Raw genomic sequence first — 19,685 nt, 5'->3', positions numbered from 1 at the left:
ACAGATGTCAAAACAAAAACCACATGATCATATCACTAGATGCAGAAGAAGCTTTTGATAAAATCCAGCACCCCTTCTTGATAAAAACCCTTGAGCATCTAGGCATACGGGGAACATACCTCAAAATAGTAAAAGCCATCTACGAGAAACCCACAGCCAGCATACTCCTAAATGGACAAAAATTGGAACCAATTCCCCTGAAAACTGGAACTAGACAAGGATGCCCACTCTCTCCCCTCCTGTTCAACATAGTATTGGAAGTCCTGGCTAAAGCAATCAGAGAAGAGGAGGCAATCAGAGGTATTCAAATAGGAAAAGAGGAAGTCAAGTTATCTCTCTATGCAGATGATATGATGGTGTACCTTGAAAACCCAAGAGAATCTGTCAAAGGTCTCCTTACATTGATAAAAGCCTTTGGCAAAGTCTCAGGATACAAAATAAATGTACAAAAGACAATCGCATTTCTCTACACCAATAATAAACAAACAGAAACCCAAATAAAAAACACAGGTTCCATTCACAATAGCCACAAAAAAAATGAAATACCTTGGCATCTTCCTAACCAGAGACGTGAAAGACCTTTACAATGAAAATTACAAAACACTGCTCAAAGAAATCAAAGCCGACATGAACAAGTGGAAAAATATCCCATGCTCATGGATCGGAGATCAACATTGTGAAGATGTCCATCTTACCTAAGGCAATCTACAAATTCAATGCAATACCCATTAAATTACCAACAACATTCTTCTCAGACCTAGAAAAAACAACACAGGAATTCATATGGAAACACAAACATCCAAGAATAGCCAGAACAATCCTCAGCAAAAAAAATAAAGCAGGTGGTATCACAATACCAGATTTCAAACTCTACTATAAAGCTACAATCATCAAAACAGCTTGGTATTGGTACAGGAACAGGCATATAGATCAATGGAACAGAATTGAGATTCCAGAAGCAAAACCTCAATTTCTCAACCAACTCATCTTCGACAAAGCCCCCACCACCTACCAATGGGGAGAGGAGAACCTATTCAGTAAATGGTGCTGGGAAAATTGGCTGAACACATGCAGAAGATTGAAACAGGACCCCTATCTATCCCCATGCACAAAGGTTAACTCCAAATGGATCAGAGACCTAAATGTAAAACCTCAAACCATAAGAACCTTAGAAAAGGAAGGAAATACTCTCATGGAAATCGGAACTGGCATCCCATTCCTGTACAAAACCCGATCTACAAGGAACTGAAGTGTACTGAAAAGAAGAAAACAAACAACCCCATTATAAAATGGGCAAAAGACATGAACAGACACTTCACAAAAGAAGACATTCGAGCAGCCAACAAACACATGAAGAAATGCTCAACCTCACTAATCATCAGGGAGATGCAAATCAAAACCACACTGAGATACCACCTAACTCCAGTCAGAATGGCAATTATCAACAACTCAAAAAATAACAGCTGCTGGAGAGGGTGTGGTGAAAAGGGAACACTTCTACACTGTTGGTGGGAGTGTAAACTAGTGCAACCTCTGTGGAAAGCAGTGTGGCGATTCCTAAAAGCTCTAAAAATTGACCTTCCATATGACCCTGCAATCCCCCTACTGGGAATATACCCTGAAGAACACAAATCACTCTATAAAAAAGATACCTGCACACGTATGTTTATCGCAGCATTGTTCACAATAGCAAGAACCTGGAAACAACCATGCTGCCCATCAAAAGAGGACTGGATTAAAAAAATGTGGTACATATACACGATGGAATACTACGCAGTCATAAAAAGGAACAAAATCATGAATTTCGCTGCAGTCTGGATGGAACTAGAGTCTATAATACTGAGTGACCTCTCACAAAAACAAAAATCCGAATATCACATGTTCTCACTCATATAATGGACCTTGAACATCCAATGCAATACTATGAGAAAATGACGGATGGTACTGGGAAACTATGGGGGGGAGAGGGATGGGATTAACAGTAGCAAATATCTGTCGGGGGATGGGAAAACACTTTTTATTTACAGGGTGCCTGAATGAAACGTCATTGTACACCTAACCCTTAACTGTACCCCACAAAACCATAATAAAAAATACTGATTAATGAAAAAAAAAAAAAAAAAAGCAACCAGAGGGGAACATACATTTCACAGAGGAATAGACATATGAATAAGAGCATATTTTTCATTGGAAACAATACAAGCCAGAAAATGGTGGCACAACATCTTTGAAGTGTAGAAAGAAAAAGGAACTGTCAACCCAGAATTCTTTACCCAGGAAAAATATATTTCAAAATGGAGAAATACAAAATTCTTTCAGACATAAAAAAGCAGAATTTATCACCAGCAAACCCATACAAGAAATGTTAATGTAAGTCCATAAAGAAGAGGAAGAAAAAAGACACCTCTTCAAAATATGGGTCTAAGTTGCCAAGGAATGAAGTGCTGATTATGCAGGTAATGATTACCAGAGGTACTAATTACATGAGTAAGTATAGATGCTTTTTTCTCCTTATTTAAGTATCTTTAAAAGATGATGGACTCGTGGTGGCGTGTGTCTGTATTTCCAGCTACTTGGAAGGCTGAGGCAGGTCGCCTAAGTCCAGCAGGTGGAGGCTGCAGTGACCATAAGCGTGCCACTGCACTCCAACCTGGACGACAGGGTGAGACTCCAACTCAAATAAATAAATAAATAAAAATGATTGACTATCTAACGCAAATTTGATCATGTATATGGGGTTCATGACATGTGTAGAGGTAAAATCCCTGACAACAATAGCACAAAAGCCAGGAGGGACGAGCAGATGCCTAGCCCGGTGGCATTCTTATGCCATGTGTGATGCGATATCATTTCTCTTGAAGGTAGACTGTGGTAAGTTGAAGATGCATGGTGGGCACTAAAGCCACCACCAAATTGACACATCAGATATCTGGGTAATTACCTGACAAAGGGGGAAATAAGGTAAATGAAAATGACTCAATCCAAAAGAAGGCAGAAAAGGAGGGGAAAGAGAGTGTCAAACACACCAGAAATAGAAAACAAGCAGCAAGGTGGTAGCTTTAAACCCAGCCAAACACCCCCCTTAAAAAGCAGAAGTTGTCAAACTGGACACAAAGGCAATACCCAGCTACGTGTGTGCTGCCTATCAGAAAGGCACTTTGAATGGAAGGACACACACAGGTCGAAAGGAAAAGTGAGGGAAAGGCACCCTGTGCCAACACTGCTCAGAAGAAAGCTGAAAGGCTGCTTTACTGTCAGACAAAGTTCATTCCAGAGCAGAGATAACAGGTCTGACGAGGCCATCTCGTGATAAAGGAGCCAGTTCACCAAGAGGACATAACAGTCCAAACGTTCATGCACCTAACAGCAGAGCTTCGTCGTGAACTTAGGAAAAGCTGACAGGACTGCAAGGAGTGGACCACTTCACACAATGATACTTGGAAAGTTCAACACTTCTTTCCCAGTAACTGGCAGAATAAACACACAGAAACTTAAGGATATGGAAAACTTGAAAAGCAGAATAAACTAACTGCATCCACTTGGTATTTATGCAATAGTTTACCCAATATTAGCAGAGTACATGTTCTTTTCAAACGCATGTGAGAAGCTTACTAGACAGACCGCAGTCAAGACCATCAAAGGAATCTCAGTGAACATGAAAGGGATCACGTGATGCAAAGTATGTTCTCCAACAAGGAGGCAAATAAACCTGATAGCAATAGATGAAATAAATCTAGAAAAACTAAAAAGGCACACCCAGAAAATCCTCAAATACTTAGAAACGAAACACATATCTAAATAACAATGAGTCAGAGAAGAAATCAGAAGGGAAATTGGAAAATGTTTTGAACTGAAGGGAGACAAAACACAGCATGTCAGACTCTATGGAACTCAGCTAAAGCGATCTTAGAAGGGAACGTACAGCACGGAGGCCTTCGTGAGAAAAGAAGGACAGCCACGAGTCAGTGGCAGACTCCACCTGAAGAAAGCCCTGGAAGCATTTTCACAGCAACAGAAAAATTGACTCTAAAATTTATAGGCAAAGGCCAAGGACCTAGAATAGCCAAAACAACTTTGAAAAATAACCAAGTTGTGTGACTTACTCTACCTGACTTTAAAAATGTGCTACCAAACTAGTCATTAGTCTTAGTCTGCTCGGGCCTCCACAACAAAACACCCCAGACGGGGTGGCTTAAACAACAGAACTTTATTTGTTCACAGCTCTGGAGACTGAAACTCTAACATCAAGCTGCCAGCTGATTCCATTCCTGGTGAGGCCTCTCCTCCTGGCTTGCAGACGGCCACCTTCTGTGTCCTCAAGTGGCAAAGAGAGTGAGATCTTCCTCTTCTTATAAGGTCCTGTTGGGTTACAGCTTCACCCGCATGGCCTGATTTAAACTTAATCATCTCCTAAAGACCCTATCTCCAGATACAGTCACATTGAGGTTAGAGCTTTAACCTTTGAATTTGTGAGAAGCATAGTTCAGTCCACAGCAAGTGTGTTATCAGCATCAAAGTAGATGAACAGAACAATAAAACCAAGTGTCTAGAAATAAACCCATACATACATACTCAATATACTTTACAACAAAGGTACAAAGGCAATTCAGTAGAGAGGAGTGTCTTTTCAACAAACGGTGCTGGAACAACTAGGTATTCAAATGTAAAATAATTAACTTGGGTCTATATCTTATATCAAAGTATGTTCAGATGAATCATATATATATATATTAATGTACAATCTATAATTTTAAAAGTGTTTGAGGAAAATTTTGGAGGAAATCTTTGTGACCTTGGGTTGGGTAAAGATGTTTTAACTATAACGCTGAGTTCAGGATTCATAAAAGAAAAAAAAAAAGACAAATTAGACTTCATCAAAATTATTACCTTCTGCTCCTCAAAAGACTCTATCAAGAGAATAAAATGACAATCCAAGGTTGGGAAAAATATTTGCAAAGTATCTGATAAAGGACTTGTGTCCAGAATATGTAAAGAATTCTCAAAACTCAGTAAAACAACCCAAATGTGACTTAAAGGGAAACTTGGCAAGAAGTTATCCTGATGCACCTAACCACATAAAAAGTTCCTCAAACACCTCAGTCATTAGAGACATGCAAATGTAACCCATAATGAGAGATTACCTGGGTGTCTGCAACTGAAAGACTAAGTGTTGATTGGATGGGGGGGGTTGCAATTCTCATTGTTCCTGTATATGCACAATAGTAAAATCGCTTTGCAAGACAATCTAACAGCTTTTTTTAAATGGTTGTCTGCTGACCAAATGGCCCAGCCACTAAACAACTAAGTACTTACGCAGGAAATTGAAAGCATGTCCAAACCAAGACTTGTACCCAAACTGTTCATAGTAGCTTTATTTGTAACAGCCAAATGTCCATCAACAAGTGAGTGGATAAATAAACTACACTGTATCCACACAATGGAATATTCCTCAGCCCTAAAAGGAATAGCTGCTGATGGACGCAACCACATGGATTCATCTCAAATACAGAGTGGAAGAGAACAGATCCAAAAAACAGTGCTTCCTGCATAATTCCATATGTATGTCATTCTATAAAACCAAAACTGATTTATGATCCTGGAAAGCAAATCTGTGACTCCTCGTAGGGTGGGAGTGGGGGTGGGGTTAAGAGAGACGCACCGGCTGAGGGACATCTGGGTGTGATCTTGCCTGTGGTTATGTCTACGTGGCCACATCAACACCTGATAAACGGTACATTGGGAATATTGTGCACCAATGAGACGTCAGGAAAGTTGTTTTTAAAAACCATGAGCCGGGTGCGGTAGCTCGTTCCTGTAATCCCAGCAGTTTGGGAGGCTGAGGTGGAAGGATCGCTTGAGCCCATCAGTCTGAGACCAGCCTAGGCAACATAGTGAAACCTTTCATAATGAACCCAACACAAGCTTTCCCACTTGTGTTGTAAGTTGCCGTAAAAATCCCAACAGTCTTCCCGGGTGTGGTGTGGATGTCTCAGGGTAGCGGCACCAGACACAGCAAGTCTGCAAAAAATTAAAAAATTAGCCGGGTATGGTGGCCTGTGCCTGTCATCTCAGCTATTCAGGAGGCTGAGGTGGAAGAACTACCGGATCCCAGGAGGTCGAGGTTGTGGTGAGCTGTGATCATGCCACTGCACTCCAGCCTGGGTGACAGAGCGAAACCCAGACATGGAAGGAAGGAAGGAAGGGAGGGAAGGAGGGAGGAAGGAAAAGAAAGAAAAAAGAAAGAAAAAGAAAAAGAGATACAGCATCAATATATGATTTCCTTTGTCTTGGATGAGTGCTTAGTTGTGGAAAGTTTGGATCATCTGGTCAATATAATGGCTATTTTAAAAATTTTTTGTAGAGACAAGGTTTCACTGTGTTGCCTAGGCTGGTCTCAAACTGCTGGACTCAAGCGACCCTTCCATCTCAGCCTCCCAAAGTGCTGGGATTACAGTGCTTTTTAAATGCTGATTAATCTGTGCTTAAGTGCTTTTTAAAGTGGTTAATTTCTTCACAAAAAGCAAGTTCGGATTTTTGACTGGTTTTGAGTTGAACCTACGTGTCCGTTTAGGGAGAACTGACGTCTTGGTACCACTGAGCCTCTCAACCATCCACATGTGCATTGCTCCACGGACTCAGGCCTTCGAGAAGTTTCTCTCAACAATGGATTTTGGTCTTTCTAGGTACACGTCTCACACGCATTCTATCCCCAGCATTTTGTTTGAGATTCTATTGCAAATGAAATTATTTCACATTTTATCTCACAACTGCAGCTGGTACATAGACATACCATCGATCTTTACCATACCAGTGGCCCTGCTAAACTCACTTATTAATTCTTGGCGCTATCCCGTAGATTCCTTAGTATTCTCAGCATGAGTCATCTTGAAGTCTACCAAGAGAGATCTTGCCACCAACCTCAAAATTTCCTGTGTATCTCCTGCTACGTAGCCATTGGCCAAGGTGTGTGAATCCACATAAATCCCCACCTCTGGCCAGCTCTCCTTGACCAGAAGGTCAGCCTTTGCACCAAGTGAGTGTCCACGGCTGAAGGGTGCCTTTCACGATCCCATAAGCAAGGGCAAGGCTATCATGATGCAGCTTCCACTTTCAAGTGGGCCCGTGGAGAGTGGACAAAAGCTTAGGCACAGTTGTCTTCACTTCCTCGGCCACCTGGTCATAATATGCTCCCTTGAGGCCCTGGTTTGGGTGGAGGGCATGGTCTCGATGCCACAGGAGAAGGTACGTGCTGGTGCACCTTGGTGGTAGCTCAACCCACCCCAGCTGCGGGCCACATGTACCCCAGCTAATGGCCACAGGCCACTGTCCACACAAACTCTGTGGCTCTGTGGGTTGGATGACCAGCAGCTCAGGTGGGCTGCTGGGATTGTGTGGCCTGGAGTCCCGTGGGCTCCTGCCGTGGTTCAGCAGCACACATGCACAAAGAGAACTGGAGTTTGCAGGAGAATGTGTGGCTACTGCTCACAGTCCAAGTGTCTGCGCCAAGCCGCCTGCGACGTCTATCCAGGCCCGCTGGCTCCAACTCGCTGTCCATCCTGGTTACTGAGGTTGTCACGGTTTGGCCACACCCTGGCACGTCATAGTGGTTCACTATGTCACCGACCTCATGCTGGGCCAACCTGTTGAGCAGGAAATAAAGCATACCAGGATGCTCAGTGGGACACCTGTCAGAGTTCCTCCAGCCCCGCTGGCTCTGCGGGACCTGTGCGCCTCAAAGCGTGGTTCTGAGAGGGACCCATGAGAAAGGCAAGCTCTCAGGACCCGCCTCAGACCTGCTGGCCAGGCGTGGGAGCTGCCCTGGATCCGGCGGCCCTCTCAGGACAGCGGCCTGCTCGATCCAGGCCTGAAGTGGGATCTCACTGACTCTGGGTCCCACTCAAAGGGGACGCTTGATAAGTGAGCAGGGAAGCTTTCTCACTTGTGTGGTAAGTTGCCGTAAAAATCCCAACAGGCTCCCCGGGTGTGGTGCGAATGTCTCAGGGGTAGGAACGCCAGACACAGCAAGTCATTTTGCATTTTGGGTCTACATCTTGACCAATCCCAGGCCAATGGCCCCACAAAACTTCCCCACAGCAGTCAGGGGTGAATTTTGTTTTCAATCTTTAGCAAGCATGTGTCCCACTGAGCATCCTGGTATGTTTTATTTCCTGCTCACCAGGTTGACCCAGCATGAGGTCGGTGACATAGTCGACCACTGTGTCGTGCCAGGGTGTGGCCAGACCGTGACAACCTCAGTGACCAAGATGGACAGCGAGTTGGATAGCCAATGTGGCTTGGAGGGTCAGCACAGAGTGTCCTGCCAGCCCTGCCCTGCGAGAGGCAACTGTCATGGGGAGTCCCAACTGGCATGGGAAGGAAAAGGCCCCCACCACGTCAACAGGGGTTGGACCAGGATCCAGGTTCACTTACTCCAGGAGGGAAACCAGCAGCTGAGCCTGGGGTTACCGCTTCATGAGGCTTATGGTATGACTGAAATGACAACGTTAGCCTCTTCCAAATCTTCACTGCTAGTATTAATCTGGCACCGGCCAACCTTTCAGCTGAATATTCAGACGGGGGGCACTTCCGAGGGTTTTCACTACACTCCATCTACCATCACGGCTCAGGAAGAAACACATAGACTCTGCCAGGTGCTGGACACATCTAGTGACACTGCACATTCCAGACTGGAGAATGACAAGGGATGACACCCCAGGCCAACCTGCACTAAACAAGGCCCTGCTTGAAAGGACCACGTGGCATGTTGGATCACTGGGGATTAGCACAGTTTCTGAGTCAGTGTCTGGCATTCCCTTCAAACTTCAGGCTTTTCCCTTTCTGCATGCAGCTGCCCTGGCAGATGGTTGCTGTCCTCCTTGGCGAGTCTGGCCCCAGAGGCAGATGTACCCTTGAAAGTTGTGCCATGTAGCAGGGTCTTTCTTCACCTCACAGCCCTCCTTCCATCCCAGGGACACTGAACAGGCTCACATCTGTGGATTGGATGAAGGTCATGTCTCTCTGTTGGTGACAGTTCAGAGGCTCAGCTGGACGCTCACTCTGCATGAAATCATCAGAAACGGATGCAGGACCTTCCTGGGCCCACGGAGGGCACAGGGAGCAGTGAGTGCCAGGCTACCCTCTCGGGCCCATCAAGTCAGGCTTTGGGAGCCCCACAACGGAATAACCACCACTGGATGAACCAACCACAATGAGAACTGACACGTGGCCTCCTGTGCTTTGATACGTCTGGAGGAGTTTATACTTCTGTGAGAGTTTGGAGATGAATTATTGATAGAAAGACTAAAATTAACCGATGAAATAGGCAATGATTAACTCAAGGGAAAACAAAAAGCATCCAAGAAAGGACATGAAATCCTGGGACACGATAGCTCAGTGTAAATAATATAAACATCTCAGCCTGGAACATGAGCTACTGTGCAAATGACAGAAAAAGAGGGATTTGATACACGGAATTAGGGTAAAACTTGTCTGGAGGTTTGAAGGGTCACCGGAGCTGAGGAACTGCAGGACCCTTGGATCTTGTGCTGGGTCTGCACGGGCCAAGCCTCTTGTGCAGCTGCCCAGGCTGTCGGGGCCAACAAGGGGCTTCTGCCTCCTTCCGCGGGCTCAGCGAGGCCTCCCACAAGCAGATTCTAAACAGAACCTGCTGGCACTGGCATCAGGGGATGCACTCTTCAGACTGCCAGGCACATTCTGCAGGGGAATGTGGTGATGGAGAAGCCAGCGTCCACAGGGGACAGCCTCACAGCACCTGGCAGAGCAGAGCTGTACTGGCCAGGGCCATAGGGCCACAGGGCCACATGAGACCCCATGGCGCCCACAGCTTGGAGACAACGGTGTGCTTCTCACTCGCAGAATGGCACAGACGGGGATGCCTGGTCTGCTGGTGGCTTTTGTCCACATGGAGGATCAGGGGCAGAAGGCACTCAGTTGTGGGACTCCCCACTCCTGGCTCAACCTCATGACATCTGCAATCAGCCTGGGGGAGACAGGTTCCTGGAGTCTTGGCCTGGCAGTGACACCGTGGGTCCCTGAGCACAGGCCCATGGCCACACTAGGGCAGGAGGGACAGGACGGGAGACTGGGCTTGAGGAGGGCCCTCCTGGAGGAGGCACTAGGGGCGGGGAGAGGGCTGCCCTCACACAGCATGAAGTTGTCAGAAAAGCACACAGGGCCTCCTGGGTCCATGGGAGGTCACCCTCCCAGGTCGGCCTCCCCATTGTTCTCAGAGCCCTGCCCACACAGGTCTGGTGTCTGCCCTCACAGACCCACCCCTTCTGCAGCACTCCCTGGCACCTGGACACACCCACTCCCACCTGCAGACCTGGGCTGTGAGGCGGGAGAGGCCAGCTCCAGGCAGGCTCCTCACTTCCACCCAGCTGCAACCAACCTGGCCCCAGCAAGAGGTCAGCATCGGCAGCAAGAGGTCAGCATCCATGGAGTTTGAGCAGGACTCCCCGTGGGCCTGACGACACCGGGACCCCCTCCATACGGGAGCCACCAAGCAGGCAGGCAGATGACTGCCACCCCACTGCCACTTGTCTCAGACGCACCAGTGCACAGTCTGCGTCCTCCCATGGGGCACCCTGGCTGCCTCCAAGTCAGGGCTGGGCAACGGACAACGTCCAGCACCGAGGACTCCCCAGTGGATGGCCCCAAGGGGGGGCCACTCTGGAGGCAGCCGCTGGCAGCCAGGGTTCACTGTGAGCTCCACAGCGAGCAGGCAGCAGAGGTACGGAGGATGGGCAGAGGTGCAGGAGGCTGGGTGGCTCCGCCTCCACCCAGTGCCGGGGCGCAGCAGGGCCGCAGCGACCATGATGAAGTGAGTTTGGCATTTAGGGCAAAGTTCTGGGCTCACAAAGGTCGGCCATTTCATCAAGTTCCATCAGCTCACAGCCACGCGGGCTGTCCCTGCGCAGGGCCAGGAGCCTCCGTCGCGGGAGGAGGGAGACACAGACCGGGAGCTGAGCTTTCTCTGCCGCCTGCAGGCCGCCTCCGTGGCCACTCTCCTCAGAACATCAGAGCGCCTGCATCCTAACACTGGGTCAGAGTGGGCGTGGCGGTGGGGGATGGGCTTCCCTCAGCCTGGGAGCAACTTCCACGAGTGTGAAGCCCAGTGTGAAGCCCAGGACGGGAGCATGGCCCTTGCCGAGGGTGCCCCCTGCAGAGGTGACTGGCGCGCTCTCCATCTGCATGTCATACTTGAGGGGTCTCCCCTCCCCCGTGCGTGTGTGGCCCTGGCCCCTGCCCTCCCTCCCCCTCCTTCCTTGGACTGCTGGGTCAGGCTGCAAGTGTGCACTCCTGCAAGCTCCCTGCTCCCTCCCAAGTGCCCCATGTGCCTGTGTGTTGACACAGTACCCAGCATCGGTCCCACCTGTGTCCTCACGCGAATGGCCCTGCCACTGCAGACCTTTTCCTTGGGAGGCTGTTTGTGTTTCTGACCTGCTGGTTCAGGCCCCTCCCTCCTTGTTCTGAAAGCCTGTGCTGTTGAGCTTCCTGGGGCGAGATCCCTCTTGTCACCACTGGCACGCGACAGAACTGCGGTGGCACATCCCATCTTCTGGAACCCCCTCACTCCCCCCCGCCCAGTGCTACCAACTGGCTTGGGCCCCTGTCCATATGTGGAAATTCCCCCTGTGTGGCCGTATTAGGGGCGGGACCAGTGGGAGGTGCTGCAGCCGGCAGGTCCCACGCTCAGGAACGGTCGGCCTCTTGGGAAACAGATCCCAGGGCCCTTCCTGCCGCTCCATGAAGACACCAGGAGAAAACTGCTGTCTGCAGCCGAAGTCGCCCTCGCCAGACACGGAGCCTGCCAGCACTGGCCCCTGGGCGCCAGCCTCCAGGGCTGTGAGCGATGGGTGCCTGCCGTAAAAGCCCCCAGTCTGTGGTGGGACTGAGGCACCTGGTTCCACTGGCTTCCAGTCTGGCCTGGAGGGGCAGCCCCTGAGTGCCTTCTGCCCTATGGTGGGGCTATGAGGCCACAGGGTGGGGGTGAGGAGGAGCAGCTAGGTGCTGAGAGGTCAGGAACCAAGGGACCCTGCAGCCTGGACACCCAGCAGGGCTACAGGCTGGGAGGGTGGCGCCGACCCCTGCAGGATTCCCCCCGGGGAGTCAGGGGACACCCTGAGAGGAATGCCTGGGGTTCAGGTCACCAGAGGACGATAGCAGAGCTAGGGTGGCCACTCACCGTGGTGCCTTCTGGACCAATGTCCTGGGCCTGGGGGCCTGAGGCTCCTCCCTCCTACTGAGTGTGGAGTCTTGGGGCCTGTGGGGAGGAGGTCCTGAGCCCAAGCCCAGCCAGGCGCCTTCCGCCAGGTGCCTTCCAGCGGTGTCCAGGGCCTCACTTGGCTGGGATGCCTTCCTCCATAGGAGTCTGGAGTCCACCAGGGCCTGTCCCTCCTGAGCCGGCAATGCCAGGCTTTTCAGACCCGCAGGACGTCGTTTCCGACGAGAATGTGATGCCAGCGGGCGGGGACTGCGCTTTTGCCTGTTCCCAGAGACTTCGGCTCTCGGAGGGGCCCTGCCGGCTGGAAGGATCCGCGTCTCTGCAGCCCTGACACGGGCTGAGGGCGTACCTCGGGTCGCAGTCCCGGCGCGGTTCGAAGTGCGGAGAACGAGGGGAACTGAGCCCGCCAGCCAGGGCAGCCACCGGGACGCGAGCGGGGCGCAGCGGACCATGAAGCCTCGCCCCGCTGGTCACTCCCGTGCAGATGAGGCTGAGCGGGATGTTTTCCCCAGAGCGCTGGACGGCGGGAGGGGCAGTCGGACGGTTAGGGACCAGCCAGGCCGCAGCAGGCAGAGGGTCCGTGTGGCCCATCTGCCTGGCGGGACCCTGCACAAGCCATGCCTCCGCCGCTCGGCTCCCACCAGCGGGTCTCCGGGCCTCGATGGGGTGTCCCCGAGGGTAGCCGCGAGTATTCAGGGCAGCCCCGAGGGGTGCGGTGAGGCGGGCGGGCGAGACCCAGACCGTGGCGCCTGAAGACCGCCGCTCTCCAACCCGGGGGTGCGCGGCTTCCCGCGCCAGCGGCTCCCGGAGGCACAGAACCTCCGACTCGGGGCTGTGCTGGTCGCAGGGCGGTGGCTGCCGCCCACCCGAGCCCTCGGTGACCCGCGGCGGGGCGGGGGCGCGGCCCCGGCTGTCCCCCGCCCTCCCGGGGCGGTGCGAAGGCGGAGCCGGGGCGGGAGGGAGACCCCGACGGCGGGCGGGCGGGGCGGACCCTGGCGGCTCAATAAAAGCCGGGAGGCCGGGCCCGCCCAGCGAGGCGATCAAGAGCTGAGCCTTCGCGGACGCTCGCGGTGGAGCTCAGACCCGGACCGGGTGCCAGCCGAGACCGGCGGACAGGTGAGGCCGGGTCACCCCCGCACAGGCGCATTCTCGGGGGCTCCGCTCCCTCTGCAGAGCCCCCCGAAGCCTCCCTCCGCAGACCCCCAAGGCAGGGGCAGGGGCGCTGGGCGGGGGCGCGTGGGGAGCGCGGGCGCCGTCGGGGGGCTCAGAGTCGCGTCCCCAAAGTCGCCCACGGTCGCCGCGGGGAGCGCGGCTTGATAGAGCCCTTTGGAACCCGGGGACGTCCGAGGAGGTCGGAGGTGCGCGCACGAGAGGGGTGCGGGACTGAAGCGCCCCTTGCTCCCGCCCCGCCCCAGGCTCAGGACAACGTGGACGGGGCGGCGGTCACTGGTTTCCGGGGGCTGCGTCTGCGGCAAAGGCTCGGGGCGGTTCCTCGTGGTCAAATCAAACCTGACGCCACCAGGGTGAGGCGACCCCGTATCTGATGGGCTGATCTCGCCGGGTTTTGCCTTTGACTTTGACGGTGGTGGCGGGCGGTGCTGGACGCTCCGGACTGGCGTTGGGGGCCAGCCGAGCGGTGTCTTGGTGGTGGGTGCGACCCGATTGGTGAGGAAAGAGCTTTCTAACAGGCGACTCTTTGATTTGCTCCCGGAGGCCCTGAGTTCAAGAGCTGGGCGATTGGCCGTTGCCCAGGGGCTCCAGGCATCCCGCTGTCCCAGGGCATCGTGGGAGTCCCAGCACTGGGACCTCAGGGCCAGTCTCTCCTTCACCGCCCCCCGGGGGTCATCTGAAGCCTGGAGATGTGTGGTGCGGCTTGTCACAGGGTGGGGGGAGGACGAAGAGGCTGCCAACTCACAGGAAACAGCTCCTGGGTGAGATTTTGTTCAAACTTGGATGAAGGAAAACGGCCCCTTCAGAGCTGCCACCTGCTGTCCTGAGCCAGTCGGTGTGTGTGCATGTGTGTGTGCACGCCTGTGTATGTGTATGACTGTGCCTGCATGTATGTGGATGTTCCTGGATGTATGTGCTGGTGTGTCTGTGTGTGTGGCAAGTGTGCATGTGTATGTGTGTGTGCCTGCCTGTGCGTGTCTGCATGTGTGCCTGTATGTGTGCCTGTGTATGCATGTGCATGTCTATATGTGTGCCTGTGTACGTGTGTGTGTCTGCACATGTGCCTGCATGTGTGCCTGTATGTGTGTGTCTGCACGTGTGCCTGCATGTGTGTGTGTGCCTGCTTGTGGGTGAGTGCATGTGTGCTTGTGTCTGCATGTGCATGCCTGCATATGTGTCTGCGTGTGTGCCTGCATGCATACCTGTGCACTGGAAGCAGTGCTGCGGGGTCCGAATGCCAGAAGAACCTGCCCTGGGCAGGGCTGGTTCCTGAAATGTGACTTCCCGCTATGCCCCTGACCCAGGAGCTGGCCCATTCTGTCCTGGGCCCGGCCCCTTCGGGTGGCACTCATACCCAGGCTGCAGGTGGCCATACGGGTGCAGTGCCCTGGGGGGACCATGCAATGGTTGTTATTTCCGAACTGGGTTTCGAGGGCCAGTGCTGGCTGTGTGCACCTGGCTCTTCGCTTTACTGAGTGTAAAGAACACATGTCCTGTCGTAAAGACTTGCTGCTGATGCTACTTGAAGCCTGCAAGGTTTCTCTCTGAGGAGGGGGGAAGGAGGGTAGCATCTGCGTCGTTACTCAAAAGCCAAGTGCACATGGGTGGGAGCATGGAAGGCTGCGTCCCAGCTTGCCTCTGCCCACATTGGGCGTGGTGCCTGCCAGCCCTTCCAAGCCCCCAGGGCATCGTGGGTGATGGACTCTGCCGGCTCCTTCCTGAGGGTGAGCGTTGGTGGCCTGGTCTCTGTGCTCCAGGCCACGCCCACGGCCCGCCCGCCTCACACTTGTTTCTCTTGCATGGCGGCCAGAGGTCAGGAGGGAAGGAGCACTGAGCCGCGGATCTGCGCGCGTCCATGAGCAAGAGCAGATGCCCTGCAGGCCTGATGTCCTCTTCAGTGGCCCCGGCTAAGGACCCCGGTGCCATGGGCCTCAGGGATGTGGAGCTGGTCCTGATCAAGGAGCAGAACGGAGTGCAGCTCACCAACTCCACGCTCATCCGCCCGCCCCCTGGCCCCGTGGAGGCCCCAGAGCGGGAGACCTGGGGCAAGAAGATCGACTTTCTCCTCTCGGTCATCGGTTTTGCGGTGGATCTGGCCAATGTCTGGCGGTTTCCCTACCTGTGCTACAAAAACGGCGGTGGTAAGTCCAGCTCTGCCCCCCCCCCCCACGCCTGCCAGGCTGGGCTTGGGCAGCTGCCAGCGGCGCTGTGGAGAAACACGGCGCCCTAGCCTGGGATGGAAGCTCTCGTGCATGCTGATGGCGCTCGCTCATGCAGGTTTTCCCGGGAGATGTTCCAATCCCACACAGCGGAGCTCAGAGCATCCTGGCTCCATATGTGTGCTTCATAGTTGAGCAAACAGGCTGGGAAGGAGGAGACCAGGAGGGAAGAGGCTGGAGGAGCAGGCTGATGCACTTGGCTCTACCTTCTGTTTCCAGAGGTACTTTCTCTTCAGAGAGGAAATCCTCAGAGGCCCCACGATCAGCCCCTGTGGCCAACTTGAGCAGTGTCACAGAGCTGCGTACGCCCTTGCGTCTGGGCAGCAGAAACGCCCCGGCAACCTGCTGGCTCCCCTGCCCTGCCTGACCTTACCGGTCATGGGGCCAGGCTGCTTCTGGCCTCCAGTCAGACAGCCAAGGTTAGGGCAGGGCACACAGAAAGCTGGTAGATTGGGTCCTGTTTCCCGTGAACCTCTGTGGGCCTTCTGCGTTCCCTGCCAGGTCTCCCCGACTGGGCACGCCAGGCTAGACACATGCAGGCTGTAGAATCTTTGGGAGGGCCTCGCAGCCTGCCGTGGGTAGGTTGACATTACTATGCCCATCTTGCAGACAAGAAGATTGTGGTCTCAGCAGGTGCACCAAGCTGCCCAAAGACAGAACTTGAGGGACCCATGCCTCTCCCTCACTCTCCCTCACTTGAGGTCAGATCGGGAGAGAGCAGCATGGACTTAGGAGGCTGAGACGGCTGGACCCTGAACTTCATGCTGGGAGTGGAGGAGGAGCAGGTGTTAGAGGAACCAGGTGCTCCCTAGAGGGGCTCCCAGCACCTGTCCTGAGAGCCTCCACCATCAGTGCCCAATAGAGGTGGCTCTGAGTGCTGGGAGCCAGGGACAGGTGATGGAACTGACTTGGGATCAGGGAAGAACTGGGGTCGCAGATCCCCAAGGATTTACAACTCGAGAGGTGAATAGGGTCAGGACAGAGACAGGGCAAAGTCAGGCCATATCAGGGAAGGGCGCCAGAGTGGAGAAGGGGGTGCCCAGGTTGGGAGGAGGGCAGCAACACAGCCAGGAGTGAGGGGCCTCCCCTACTCAGCTCTGGGTTTGACCCGTAACTCGGTGCGGGGGATGACTAGGGGTTTCAAGAAGGATGTGTCAGGCACTGGCAACACTGGGGGACAGGCGTGGAGGCAGGAGGCTCACCCATCACTGCCTGGGACTCCCATGGGAGGCAGTTGTGATTGGAGCCTCCTGCCTAAAACAGGGAGAAAAGGGGGGTGCCCAAGACGAGGGTGGCCCACTGGGACACTGGTGATCCAGTGAGGAAAGGTGTGCCCTTCTGCAACGCTGAGCCCGACATGCTGTCGTGTCCACAGGTGCCTTCCTGGTCCCCTACCTGCTCTTCATGGTCATCGCTGGGATGCCCCTCTTCTACATGGAGCTGGCCCTCGGGCAGTTCAACAGGGAGGGGGCAGCCGGCGTCTGGAAAATCTGCCCCATACTGAAAGGTAACGTGTGGGGCTTGTCTTCTCACCCTGCGTAGTAGCACAGGGGAGGCTCTGGAGCATCCCAATCATGCCAATCACGGTGTGGGCACCCAGTCCTGCTCTGCTAAGACATGCAGGCATGTGCACACACCCTGTGAATCTGGGTCCCACTGTAAAGATCTGTGATGACAAGAACTTGAGAGAGCAGTGTCTCACTCCCAGGTGGTGTCATCTCATCAGGGCGTTAAAATGGTGGAGAAGATTAAAACATCTAGCTATGGATCATCACTTGTCTATCATCCATCCATCCATCCATGATCTGTCATCTATCTGTCCATTGTCTATTTTATATCAGTCATTCACCTCTCTTTCTATCCATCACATGTATTTATTTATCCATCTATTGTCATCATCTATCTGCCCATCATCTACCTATCTATGTATATCCATCCACCCATCATCATCATCTGTCTGTCTGTCCATCCATCCATCCTTCCATCATTGTCTATCTGTTCATCCATCCATGATCGTCATCCTCTATGTCTATCTGTCCATCCGTCCGTCCGTCCATCCATCCATCCATCCACCTGTTCATCATCACGGTCCATCTGTCAATCTATGCATCCATCATCATCTAACTATCCATCCATCCATCACCATCACTGTCTGTCTGTCCACCCATTTATCATCTATTTCTCCATCCATCCATCCTCCATCCATCTATCCATCTATCCATCATTATCATCGTCTATCTATCTACTCATCCATCCATCTGTCATCATCATCATCTATCTGTATCACTTTGCTAGGGCTGCTGTAACAGTACCATAGACTGGGAGGCTTAGACCACAGAAGTTTATCAGCTCTAGAGGCCGGAAGTCTAAGACCAAGGTGTGGGCCGGTTTGATTTCTTCTGAGTCTATATGGGAGATGCTGCTCCAACCTTTTCATGTCTTGGAGACCATCTTCTCACTGTGCCTCCTCACATTGTTTTCCTTCCATGAGTGTCTCTGTACCCAAATCCCTCCTTTTTATAAGGAAACATGTCACATTGGTATAGGACCCGTGCTAATGACCTCATTTCAACTTGATTACCCTCTGTAAAGACCCTATCTTTAAATGAGATTGCATCATGGTGTCCCAGAGGCTAGCACTGCAACAGATGGATTGGGGCACAAAACTCAACCAACAATTCTATCTATCTATAAATCATCTATCCATCTGTCCATCGTCTATTATCTATTCATCCATCAACTATCATGTATGCATCCATCATCTATCCATCTATCTACCATCTGTCTGACTAGTCACCATCAATCAATCATCTATCCATCTATTCATTCATATGTCATCTATCAGTCATCCATCCATGCCATCCATCCAGTCATCCACCTATTATCTATCCATCTATTGATTGTCTATCATTTATGCACCCTTCCATCATTTATCAGTCATTTATCCATCTATAACCTGTTATCTGTCTATCCATCTATCATCCATTTTTACATCTATTTATCACCAATCAAAAAATCTCTTCATCTATAATCTATCATCTATGTATTCATCCATCTATCAATCATCTATCCATCCACTCATCTATCATCTATATCTGCCAATCTGTCATCTATCCGTCCACCTATCATCTATCAATATGCCTATCCATCATCTATTCATACACCCATTTCTCATCTATCTATCCACCCATCTATCAATTATCAGTCATCTATCCACCCATCTATCATCTGTTCATCCACCCATCTGTTATCTATCCATCTACCAATCTATCCTTTATCAATCATCCATCCATCCATCATCCATCCACCCATCTATCATCTCTCCATCAGCCCATCTATCATCTATCTATCCACCCATCTATTATCTGTCAATACACCCATATGTCATCTATGTATCCATCCATCATTTATCCATCCACACGTCTGTCATCTATTCATCCACTAGTTTATCATCTGTCAATCATTAAACCACCCATCTATCACTTACCCATCCACCCACCTATTAGCTATCCATCCACCCGCCAATCATCTATCCACCCATCTATCATCTGTCCACCCATCTACAATATACCAATCACCTATTCACTGATCAATCATCTATCCATCCACCCATCTATCCTCTATCTATCCAGTCTTCCATCATCTATCAACTCATCTATTAGCTATCAATTATCTATCTACCTGTCTATCATCTATGCATCCATCCATCATCTGTCCATTTACCCATCTATCATGTATCAATCGTCTATCTACCCATCTCTCATCTATCTATCCACCAATTTATTATCTATCCATCAACCCATCTATCATATGTTCATTGACCCATCTATCATCTATCAACCATCTCTCATCTATCCATTCACCCATCTATTCACCCACCCATCTAGCACACATCAGGCATCTACCCACCCATCACTCAAGTATCTATCCACTCATTTATCATCTATCAATCATCTATCCATCCTTCCATCATTACCCATCCACCCATCTATCATCTATTCATCCAACTATTTATCATCTATCCAGTCACTTATCTATTATCTATCTAC

General features: G+C 51.5%; 1 protein-coding gene across 1 annotated transcript in view; it reads left to right on the top strand.

Moving 5' to 3' along the window:
- Positions 1 to 15,221: 15,221 nt before the first annotated feature.
- SLC6A3 (solute carrier family 6 member 3) overlaps positions 15,222 to 19,685 on the top strand; it is a 48,534-nt gene continuing 44,070 nt past the window's right edge. The window contains exons 1-2 of the mRNA XM_008068665.2: positions 15,222 to 15,558; positions 17,012 to 17,143. Of these exons, the coding sequence (XP_008066856.1) occupies positions 15,273 to 15,558; positions 17,012 to 17,143 (418 nt within the window). The 5' untranslated portion in view covers positions 15,222 to 15,272. The remainder of the gene's footprint in view (positions 15,559 to 17,011; positions 17,144 to 19,685) is intronic.

Source organism: Carlito syrichta, unplaced genomic scaffold (genome assembly GCF_000164805.1).
Source record: "Carlito syrichta isolate Samal-C Ts95f unplaced genomic scaffold, Tarsius_syrichta-2.0.1 Scaffold311469, whole genome shotgun sequence".
NCBI lineage: Eukaryota > Metazoa > Chordata > Mammalia > Primates > Tarsiidae > Carlito > Carlito syrichta.
The sequence above is the reverse complement of the archived record's forward strand: the minus strand, read 5'-3'. Positions and strand labels throughout refer to the sequence as shown.